The sequence below is a fragment of the Phalaenopsis equestris genome, unplaced genomic scaffold, assembly GCF_001263595.1.
Source record: "Phalaenopsis equestris unplaced genomic scaffold, ASM126359v1 Scaffold000002, whole genome shotgun sequence".
NCBI classification, from domain to species: domain Eukaryota; kingdom Viridiplantae; phylum Streptophyta; class Magnoliopsida; order Asparagales; family Orchidaceae; genus Phalaenopsis; species Phalaenopsis equestris.
This window is the reverse complement of record NW_018164444.1, coordinates 7,983,772-7,996,167: the sequence shown is the minus strand read 5'-3', so window position 1 is coordinate 7,996,167 and position 12,396 is coordinate 7,983,772. Positions and strand designations below refer to the sequence as shown.

General features: G+C 32.8%; 1 protein-coding gene across 1 annotated transcript; it reads right to left on the bottom strand.

Annotated features, from left to right (window-relative positions):
- Positions 1 to 6,207: 6,207 nt before the first annotated feature.
- Positions 6,208 to 7,611, bottom strand: LOC110039596 (aquaporin NIP1-1-like). Its single transcript, XM_020744721.1, has 5 exons — positions 7,495 to 7,611; positions 7,120 to 7,344; positions 6,806 to 7,003; positions 6,675 to 6,736; positions 6,208 to 6,427 (listed from the first exon to the last, which is right to left on the bottom strand). Exons 1-5 carry the CDS (start codon positions 7,609 to 7,611, stop codon positions 6,208 to 6,210), a joined length of 822 nt encoding a protein of 273 aa, XP_020600380.1.
- Between the last annotated feature and the right edge of the window lie 4,785 nt (positions 7,612 to 12,396).

Genomic DNA, 12,396 nt, shown 5'->3' with positions numbered 1-12,396 from the left:
TTACTTTTCTTTTATAATGAGTAGAATTCATGTTTTTAATTTTGTGATGCTTGTTAGAAGCGGATTTAATTATCAATGTGTTGGTTTTTTACTTGCATTTTATTTACATTACAATAAAGGCTTGTTGTAGTGTTAAAATTTTTTGTAATTGCATTAAGATCTGAGAGGGTTGTGTAATTCTCAACAAAGTAGAACCACATTCAGATTCCATGGAATGGTTAAGTTCATGGGATTTGAATGCAAAAAAATAGGGAAATATACTTTGATGGGCGTAGAATTGGAGATTTTAGGGTGACAGACTAAAATCCTAAATTTCGTCCTATTGTTTGAGTATTGAAGCATAGATGTTAGCCCTCAGGCGAGGGGAACATGGGAGCTCCGAAGTGAGAGCTGGTATCCTCCCAGCCTAGCCACGGATTCAGTAAACAAGCATAGGATTAGTCAATGTTCTTTATGCCTAGACCAAAGGGTAAAGAATATGATTGCTTTTATTTAGCACATACAATATTTAATGCATCTCATTCCTTTACATTATCCAATTCATTACATAAGAATAGTAGTTTTTAATATCTCAAAATTCTCCAAACAAATTCATCCAAAAAGGGTTATCCTTAGATTTAATATTTGCATTTAGTTATAGTTACTATCTTTACATTTAATACTTGCATTTAGGAGTAGTTGCTAGATAAAACATCATTTTAATCGACATTCCAAACTAAGGACTAATTGTAGTATGCTAGGATTTGACTAAGGATCTCTTACCTCACTTCCCTGTGGGATCGATAAATGGGACTCCACTAGAGCCCTGTACTACTTGAGCGATACGTATACTGACGTTTAAAATTATGACTTCACAAAATCATTATAAATATATAAATCTGGGTTCATAAATTCTTGCATATTAAAAGTTGCATCAAGTTTTTGGCGTCATTGCCGAGGGTTTAAATCTTCTAGTAGTGGTGTCAAATTCTTGTATTTTTAAGCATATATAAAATTATTGTCAAACTCCTACAAAGATCTTATACCAGAGCAAGGTGACACTTTGAGGAGGTTCATTGGACCCTACTGAAACTTCCATAAGCATCTAATTGAGGTCTCCCCTCTCAAACTCACGAATAGAGCTTAAACCCTAATTGGCTTGGTTCGGACCTTTGTGAAGAAAAGTTTGATTTCATAAGTATGTAGCCATATGGATGTGTTCATCTTGACTATATGAAGGTGTATGAACAAACCCTAAGCAATTTGGTTGAGTCTAGATAGAGATCTTAGGGTGAAGTTGAACAATTCTTGGGCTATGCTGATTGAGGCTGATGAACGAATGTTGTTCATTTCCACGTGTATCGGTTGGACGGTCCAAATCTCATCGGATTGAGGGATGGGACGATAGAGCGTGAAAGAGTGGCAGCTGACTCAGATGGTGGCATCCAGTAATGCGGTGATGCGTGGAAAGTTCAGAGCTTCGTAGGATGCGCGACAGGTGATTCAGATAAGTAGGACAATCATCCAAGCTAATTTCATAACTTAGAAAATCCATAACTTGGTGTAGAAAAATTATTAAAATAAAATAAAAATACCTAGTTGCTCAGTGAACAAAAGAGAACATTGTGGAGTAAAAGTAAAATTATTTGATGAGTCTCTGATTTTTAATTAAATAAGTACTCTATCGAGTCTTTTAAGTTTAATTAGCTAAATAATAATTACCATGGCTTGAGACTTTAGGAGTTTGTTCTTCATGGCAATAAGGAAAGTTTGTGATTTTTCCAAAGTCAGAAAGTGTCTCTACACATGTAACCCTAATTTCCAAGTTTAGATATCTGTTTTGCTTAGAATAATTATATAAATTAAAATATAAATAAAAAATTTATGGAACTTATTTTGGTAGGTTCCCTATGATTAGAGGACTCCTGGAAAAATATAAATTGAGTTTGAATACTTATGTTAATAACTAAAGTTAATAAACCTAAAAAACTCATAAAAATTAAAATAAATTTAATATATTTCAAAAATTAACAAAAATGATTCCACACTATAAATAGCACTCATTCTAAATCACTATAAAAATTTGAGATTTATTTCAATTAGATTTATCACTAAAGTTGATTTTCTAAGTAAAAATGATATTTTGGCATTAAAATAATGTTAATAAATTAAATATAATTAGAAAAATCATGAAAAGTGGGTTTCTGAGTTTTTTGTGATCAGTAGCACCTTGAAAAAAATATAATTATTTTTAAATAAACAGTTCATTTTTTGAGCTATTTTTTGAATTAAAAATAAATAAAAATGATTAAAAATTTCAAAAAATATGAAAATAGTATAAACTGATCATAATTACTTCCTGACCACTTGAGACTAATTAGAATATTTTTCCTAATTTTTCTAAGTTAAATATAAATTTTTAAATTCTAAAAATATATTTTTTATAATTTTCCATTAAAATAATTATAATAAATACATTAAAATCACAAAAATGTAAATATATTTCCATGATTTATTTGGACTAAGAGGAATTTAATAAAAATATAAAATGTAATTTTTGTAATTAAAACATATTTTCTATTTAATTAAATTACTAAAATCAATAAATAATTATTATAATTAAAATATAATTTAAAAAATTATAATATTCTGCCCAAGCGATCCTCTGACCTAGGTGAACCTCTAATAATTTTCCCATTAACAAAATTTTACTTTGTTTAGTTAAATAAATTAATATTAAAAATCATGTTTTCTAAGTTAAAATAATTATTTAAACCAAATTAAATTTGAAAGATTATATTTTTTCCTCTGATATTTTAATTGACTCATGAGTGGGGTACTCTAAAAATTTCAAAGCCATTTGAGTTATATTTGATAAGTTATGTAGTGGAGAGCCCGAGGGGCAAAATGGTAATTTTAGATTTTGATGTCTTAATTCAAATTTAGGATTAACCAAAGGAAAATGAAAAATTTTGATCATAATGAACTCTTCCGGATATTTGAAATATAATGAGTTGAGAGGTAGAAACTAATTTGCCACATTTCCATGATAAAGGTAAAATTGTAATTTCATAAATTATCATGACTTGGAAGTTAATCTAACCAGGTGATTTTAAAGTGGTGGGCTTATGTCAGGAAGATAATAATTCTCTTATTTGAAGCCCAAAATTGGAGATTGGTGAAAATATGATCTTTTGATAAGAAAATATTCCACTTAATTTAATAGTTTGATAATTACAAATTTACGCATGAAAAATGTTAAGGGCTTAGTAGTGAGCTAGACTTGATATTTAACTTGTTTAACCAAATTTAGAAAAAATAAGATTACTAATTATGAATATTTTAAAAACACTACAAGCCCAAATTTAATGGTGGGTACAAGATCTTTTATAACTTAAACTTATCTTAAGGGCATTCACTTACATAACTCATAAGTAAAATATCATGTGAATATTTGGACTACCTCACTCTTAAGAAAATTAAAATATCAGGTCCACTAAGCATATGGTGTACTTAATTCGTTGAAACTAAATTTAAAATTTAGGATGATCAATTGAACAATACAATAGGTTTAAATGAACTCAAAGCATTTCAAAAGGATTTAAAGGTTGTTAGGGATTGTTCCCCAAATACTTTTATAACCTTATGAATATTTTGAAGGAAAATTGAACTTATTATTCTTTGTTCCAGAAAGTCATCCATCAAAACCTTTAGGGACTCATCAAGTCATAACCATGGGTTTTGTAACTACATCATTGTATTGTCTTCCTATTCCTGTGATTTATTTAAATTTCAAGCAAAATTATATATATACATATTTACAATTTGTTATGCAAATTTGTTTTCTTTACAACACTTTCTTACTTGTATTTGTCTACTTTGCTCTGCAAAACTTGAAACAAATCTGCATATGACATCAAAATAAAAGAAACATTTCTAAAATCAATCAACCTTTTTCATAATTAAACAATACTTTCATAACCAAAACAAAAACAACAACTTTATAACACGTTCTTTTGAATTTACGGGAGTTCCTCGGAGGAGGTATCCCACGGTTGCTAACAAGAACTCCCCGATTTAAATGGGTTTAATAACTCAATTAAGCTAAGTAAATTTAAAAGAAAATATTGATACCGGAACGATGGAATCGTGGGATCCTAACCGATGTCAGTCTAATCAACTTTAACCCCCCCCCCCCCCCCCTCTTTGAAATAAACTTGTTATTTAAACCTTTAAACATTTAGACTATAGGAGTGATACTTCATTGAGGAGCTCGAAGCTAACTTTGTGGGTAGCCTTCAACAGTAGCAATTTAGAACAACAATCTACAACATCATGAGGATTTACAATAACACATCTTTTTCCTTATAATTAAACAACAAGCCATAAGACTTCGAGGTTGTTCGCCTAGTGCGACATAAATCCTCACCTTATCTTTAGGCCTTTACATGATCATGTCGTGCAATCTAAGCCCTAACTCGTTTTAGGATTCTGAGGTTATCGTCTGATACGACATAAATCCTCCTATCTTTCAGGTTATTTGTGCAACCGTCTCAAACAAATGTAAGCCCTAACTAATAAAATTAACAGGATAAAATATTAAAAAATTTCTCTCGAAATTGAAGCTAAATCATAGGATAGCTTGGGAATTCATTGAGATTCTCCTCAGGATTTGTGACATAATAATGTTCTTCCTTTGTTTTAAAATTGAGTCTTTCCAAATTTAATCCTCCTAAGTTTTCTTCCTTTGGATTCCATAATAATGTTCTAAAATTGAGTCTTTCCAATTTGACACTTCTTGGTCCGATCTTTGAAAAGTCCTATCGTTTAAAATTCTTGGAGACAATATTTTCTAATTTAAATTGAGAGTTTTCTTATGTGACTTCGGTCATTTAAGAAGTAATTGACTATAGGGGCTTGCCTCTAAAGGGAGCTTAAAGAATCTAAGTGATATAAACCCTACCTAATTTTTTATATTAAATAGTGGAACTTATCGACTTATATAAATGGTTTGCAGACCAAACATATGTCATAAATTCTTTAGTTTATATAATCGAGCCTCACAAATAAGTCATGTGTCTAGTACAAAATCTTAAGTAGTAAAGATGATGAAGTCTATAACATGCTTTTTTTCTAATAAACAAAGCAAAAATATATATAACTCTAAAAGATTCTAATGTCATCTATTGAAGGAGTAGCCTTTGCCTCAATCTCATCATAAATATACAATGTAAGAATTTTACTGATAAATATCATGTTTCTTAATAGCTATATTATAGAAGTTAGTAAGTGCTCTCCTCAATGAAATATTCCTAAGAATTTTAATAAGAATACTAGAATTAGATGCATGTTTCTTATAAAACAAAGTTGCATAGAGAGGAAGAATCCAATCAAAAGCAACATGATGCTGAGCTTCTTTGTAGCCTTAGTCTAGAGAAGTCTAGATTATAACTATCACTGCAAAGGATTATGTCCTAATCATAAAAAAAGCAACATAATAACTAGGAGCACTGATCGTATGACCAAATGACAGAGACAAATAAGAAATCTTAGGATCCTTAAATGCTTAAAAAAGCTAAGAAACCAGCATTTAAAAAAAATTGGTTCTTGCAATATTTGATTGTATGTACCAACTTTGAATTGGAAGAGAACTTTAGTAAAATATTTTTAGTTATGAGAACTTTAGAAGATTTATTACATAGTTTCATCTTCTGTTTCTCCAACTCATTCTATATTCTTAAAAAAGATGTCCTTTCCTTTAAAAATACTAAAACTTATAGTAGAATTTGTACCTTCATTTTTTGTAGGACTATAAATTTTTTTTTATTATAAAGAAGGTTGTCATCTTGTCAAAAAGAATAGATATCTTACATATCTAAGACAAATCTTACTTTCACATTATACCTTTTTTCATTAAATTTGAGAAAAAAGATAAAAAATGTAATTAACATTAAATGAAAGTATTGATCCATCCAGACAACATAATAAAGCACCAAAAATATGCTCATAACATAACTCAAGCTCTATCAAGATAATTTCCTTTTAACATGAACCACTTAATTCCTAGGAAATCAACATCAATCAATTAAAAAAATGCATCAAATTACAAGTCTAGTTTCCTGTCTATGCAGTTTAAATTACCATATAAAATATATTTTACTAATAGAAGACGAGAACAAGATTATATAGATAAAGAAATTTCTCTACTATCCATGGTGAACTATCACATTACTTTGAGTCATTATTGTTGATCCTTCTGAGAAAGGAGCCGCTCTTTGGTAATTGACCAGTTGAATTTTTAGTAAAACGGACTAGATTATAAGCCCATGCTCCGACAATCATCCCACAAGTTGGACCGATCATATAAACCCATATTGATTCATAGCGATTCATGATAATTGCTGGTCCTAGACTCCTAGCTGGGTTCATTGATGCTCCTGATATTGCACTGCCAACAGAATATCATAATGACTTAGAAAGATTGGTAATTATTACCATACTAATGCATCCATTTTTTTTTAATTTATTAATAGCTTAATTTCATCTTAAATTGGGAACAATTGCTATAGGCGGCTCAACGCAAATTAGATGTGGCAAATAGAAATAATTTTGCGCCTAATACGAGCCAATGAAATTCAAATTTTTTTAATTTCTATTCAGGTTCAAAACTTATAGGGATCAAAATTAAATAGTACCCAGCAAAGCCAACATTCAACAGTATAGTGGCTCCAACAGCAATTCCCGCAAGCTCACCAACCTGCATAATAATATTAATTCAGTATAAATGTCTCAATTTACAACATTGTGAGGAGAAAAAGTGACTTACGGCTCTATCATCAGTGGCAACACCACAAATTACAAACATGAGATAGAAGGAGATGATGAACTCTAGAATCAGAGATTGGATATTAGAGCCTGTTGGAATTGTTCCTGCAAAGAGCTCTTGACCGCCCCCAAAGAGAAGGCGAAGTGTGCTACTTGCCAGGGTTGATCCTATCAATTGTGCTGCAATGTATGCTGGTACCTGTAATGACATTTCTTTGAATTGAATTCATGATTAGGGACAAATAGATGCACAACCTCCAATTTTCCACCAAAACAAATTTTCACTAATTCAAAAAATATCTAAAATGAGCAGACCTGCTTCCAGCGAAATCTGCGGCAAGAAGCGAATGAAATGGTAACCGCAGGATTAAAGTGTGCTCCAGAGATGTGGCCCACGGAGTAAATCATTACTGTTACAGCCAATCCCCACACGACACATATTCCAGGATATGTAACAGTTCCATTAGTGCTCTTGTTCACAATCACGGAAGCACAGCCAGCAAAGACTATGAAGTAAGTGCCAATTATTTCGGCAGTTATCTGCGACAAAATTAGCAATGAAATTCATTAAATGAATAGATAGAAATAGACTTCAAGTAAAGCGTGCAGATTCATTAAGATGTCTTCAAATAGAGCTCAAGCAAAGCGTGCAGATTTTAAATGAAGCAAACAGAGGACGAAGAAGCATGCCTTATGCAGAAAAGGTACAGAGATTCTCAAAGCTGAATCGTTATCAGCAGATGATCCATTCTCCTCTTCTCTAGAATTAGGTGGAATTCCCTCCTCCATTGATCTCTCATTAGCCATGATTCCAATCTCTACCTTTTCCTCAACCTCTGCTTCCTTTTATCCAGCAAACAAAGCACCGCAGCTTAGGAACAGCTATGCTTTCCTCCCTATTTATTGGCATTGTTACCCGGAAAATGGGAGAAGAATTTGACGAATAATAAAAACTTTTTTTCACCGACTTTTTTATATTTTATTGTCATATATCGTTATTAAATTGATCCCAACCTATCAGAACGATTCCATGGATAGTCTCGATGCAGCCAGCGGCTTCTTGCCACATGGAATTTCAGTCCACCATACATTTTCATAACTGTGGTTGATTAACAGTTACTGTTTAGCGTAATATGAAATTACCAATGCAAATCGGTAAGTGGACAACGACTTTCAGGTGACGTTACTTATCATTTAAAAAAGTATTCAAATAAAAGAGAGGAAAAACTACGAGAACTTGGTAATTTTAAAGCCTATGTGGACTCACAGAGCTCATTCATAGTGCCATTGGATTAGCTATAGGCTTACTGAAATTAATGATTTTGGAATCTGTTATTAAAGTCTCTTAAATTTATATTAGTGCTCTTCAAATTTTGAAAATTAGTTAAATGTTCATGCTCATTTGGACCATTAAAAAATTTAATCAAAGAGTAATCTAAAATGAATTTAATAGATAAAATGGCTAACATTAACTTCTCAATAAAGTGATCTGAACTCTTCTAAATGGATGAAAGAAAAAATTAAGATATATTCAAAATAAGAATATAAAAAATTTAAAGTTTTTTCATGTAAATGATTTTAAAGAGGAAACACCACCTGTGTTTCCTCAGCTCACCTGCCCGTCGTGGAAACCATGTTGGTTGCAAATAGTTTTATTAATTTAAAACTAGTTTAAATATAAGGTCGGTGAGGACAGTACAATTGGGTGATCTGTGATTTAGAAAGATGAACTCCACTCTCATTTTAGTGCATAAATATTTCTTTAGAAACATTTGGGAAGCCGATAATAATTATGAATGAAGTAATTATGAAGCAATAATAGACGGACATAGAAACATATTAAAGAATGATTCGAGAAGACCCTGAAGGCAGAAGTTCAATACGAGGACAAGTTAGCATCTTTAAATTGCAGTTTCAAACCCTCTGATATTGCGTTTGACACGGTTGATTTTAAATTGCCTCATCCTATGCATGTCTAGAGATGAAGACCATCATGATTTTGTAGATGATTCATGACTGATTGAAACACATGCATCCGATTAAAAATATGAGATCTCCCCAGTAGGAGGCATCTTGTTGAAGCCCTGATAAAAGCAATGCATATGGGTTGGGCCACTCATCTCATCTAGTCTACCCTAATATTTTGAGTGACTTTGTAGATTTCGCTTACCTTGTTGATTGACATGTCACATCAGCTATAGTGCTTAGCATATTCAAGCCGGTTTGATTTTAATCGAATTGCATCAATCTTTGATTAATTTATGATATCCTCTGTAGGTCCATGAAATATGTATTATGACTAGTGCATGTGCATATCTTGCATGTTACATCTCAAGGTGCAAGTGCAAATGCAAGGTGCAGAGTGCAGGTGCAAATGCGATATATGACAACTAGATAGGAAGGATATGCTCTTATTAAGAACAGGCTAAATAGGCTTATTAGTTCCATTGATTGAGGTACCATCAAATAATCAAGGAGGTATGGATCCTGACTAAATAACAATAAAATGCTCTTTTCAAGAAGTGACCAAATAGACTTATTAGTTTTTTTGATTAAAACACTATGAAATCATGTATAAGATAAGTATCCTGACAAGATACCAATAATATGCGCTTAGCATGAACTGGCAGGATAGGCTTGTTAGTTCTACTGATCGAGACATTATCAAATAGTCAAGGGGATATGTATCCTGACTAGATAGCAATGAAATGCTCTTATCAAGAACTAGCCAAATAGGCTTATTAGTTCCATTGATTAAAACACTATCAAATAGTCTAGAATATATGTACCTAACTAGAAAACAATGAGATGCACTTAATAAGGGATGGTCAAATAGGCTTATTAGTTCCATTGATTGAGGCGCCGCCAAATAGTTTAGGAGATATGCATCCTGACTTGAATAACATCAGAATAGATAGACAAAATAGTCTCCTGGTGGAAAAAGCTCGATTAGCATGAGTAATCTCAACCAATATAGATGCTCTTGTACGGAGAACTGGCTAGAAAATAAATATGGATCCATTGATAAAAAAATCAAAATCAACTCGTACAAAGAACTGACTAAAAAGTCAACATGGTTCTTTTCGAGTAACATCAAACATCTAATGGGCCAAGGGTTGCTAGTCGGAGCAAAGGAGCTAGCTGAATGAAGTTCTCTAACCTAGGGACCTTCGTGGGTCAATCGACTACCCTACTAAGTTGACTGACAAACCTTGTTAGACCGACCGAAGGCCCTTCACTAGGCCGACTGAAGGCCCTCAGCCAAGCCGACTTAAGGTCCTTAGCTAGGTCGATCGATGCTCCTTTGCCAAGATGATTATTTGCTCTAACTTAGCTAAACCGATTCAATGCACCTGAATGACCAAGGATCATCAGTTCTGGACAACTGAGTGATGGGGCAGCCAAGCCAGGGAACTTTTATTTATTTATCAATGTATTTATTTATGACCAAAATACCCTGTGACATCCTCATTTGGGCAGGTACAAGCAGGTAATTGTACACTTTATACTCCTCGAGCCTATAAATAGTGGGTCATTTTTACAGAAAAGGGATAATGAAACATTTCAACTAATCTTCTCTCTCTCTCTCTCTCTCTCTCTTTCTCATTCTTATATGCTTTACCCCTTGGGTGTGTTTAATAAGAAAATCTTGAATTCAACATCTTAAAAGGTGTGGTGAGTGTAGAGCATACTAAAAGCAGTAAAAACAACACCATTCCGAGAAGAAACCCATCTGAGAGACACATAAAATATGGACTGCACAAAGAAATTTCTCCATTAATAAATTCAAGGACTTAGAGACCAGATATTGAGCTAGATGACAGAGTTAACCCGAGCATTGCTCGAAAGAAGTGAGCAAGTTTCTCAGGAACAAAGCCACTGAGAGGATGAACTTAATCATCAAGATTGCAGAATGAATTAGAGGCCAGAGAGATTCACAGACTCCCAGTACCAGGATAGTGCTAGGACTATGCCAATGCATAGATAGAGGTTTGGACACATGAAGGCCCCTGCTAGCTGAAGAATGCATTCCACGTATATTTTAGTTGCTAAACCACTGGATAAAGGTCAATTGGATCCTACCGATCACATCACATTGTTTGAATCATCTATCAATCTGTTGAAGATTACTGCAGCATTGATGTATCATCTTTTCTTTACCACGCTGAGGGAATTTGGCCTCGAATGGCTCAGCAAGTTATTCTCTTAGGTAATCACATCCTCTATTGAATTAAATAGGTTGTTTGTGACATAATTCACTAGCACGTAGATGTTGCAAAAAGTTTATAAGCCATCTCACAGGTTAAGTAGGAGCAACAACACAAGAGACTGCACTTATATATCACTCAATTCTAGAAGAAGATGTTGGAAGTGTGGTTTCTCGAATCCAGAATAGTAAATGCAGCCTTATCCCAAGGATTGAGGGGAGAGCTATTTTGATGTGCTATAGGTATGAATCAAGTATAAAACCTAGCTAAATTGTTGGAACTAGCCAACATCCATATTGCAGAGGAGTATGTTAGAAACACTGTCCACCAAAAGGCAAAAACATCAGATTGTCGCCACAATAGAGAACTCAGCAGAACAACGGGTGAGTAAAAACTGATGGTCAATGTCTACCCATTCGTCTCATGCATGAGGACATTCGACTACCTTAGTAAAACCAAGGGACCAGCCGAAACCACCATTGTGGTGGTCAATAAAGGTACATCGACCAACGATTGCCTAGATATCATGAGCAAGCAGAGAACGAACACAATGTGCCACCCTACCCCTAAGGTTAACAATGGAAGAGCAATACTCATAGAAGCAAAAAATTTTTGAAGACGTGAAATTAGTGGTAGATAAAATAGACGCTTGTATGAAATGGTTTCTACCTCTTACATTTTTAATTTTGATGTTTGAGTCTAAGTGACTCACAAAATTTATACAAAGTATCTATTTTCTTAGACTTATAAAATAAAATGCATCCATTTAATAACAATTAATTTTTTTTATTTTAAAATCTAACTTGAAAACATGTTTTTTTGTTCTCAATAAATCTTCTAGAATTATTATACTAATTTTATGAAATAATTGAAGTACTCTTGAGCAATGTTAAATTTAGTTTTTAATTTTCAACTTTCTGAGAGCTAAAGATATCTTAGAATTTGATACACAACCTTCCCACAGTGACATTTATACCGCATGCAACAAACTATATAAAAATTGAAGTTCTTGGTCTGGTGGCTATTTCTCTGATACTTAGATAATAAATTCTTGTTCTATCGATGATCATCTCTAAAAATATACTTGAGTAAAAGTCATGTTGAGGAACGTAGCTCGTTGAGGGTGTGGAGTTAAAATTGAAAGGTCAACCTCTCAATGTGAAGTTCAAAACTATTAATTAAGTTGAAATCTTCGACGTTATAAATCATACCTAACTTTGTCAGGAGTTAAGTGTGATTGATTTCAGAGTTTCAAACATAGACACAAAAACTTATTCTCGGATAAGTAAGCCGGAAGTTTAGATGCCGCTATCATAAAGGTGTAAACACCGTCCAAGAATTCTTAATTGATTTTGTTTCTATCTAGATATAATCTATGGTACAT

Bases quoted from the DNA above. Each gene is read 5' to 3' on its own strand.
- LOC110039596 (XM_020744721.1), bottom strand. From the start codon at position 7,611: ATGGCTAATGAGAGATCAATGGAGGAGGGAATTCCACCTAATTCTAGA. The intron at 7,345-7,494 runs GCATGCTTCTTC...ATTTTGTCGCAG, and splicing joins CTGTACCTTTTCTGCATAAG to ATAACTGCCGAAATAATTGG. The intron at 7,004-7,119 runs GTCTGCTCATTT...ATGTCATTACAG, and splicing joins GCAGATTTCGCTGGAAGCAG to GTACCAGCATACATTGCAGC.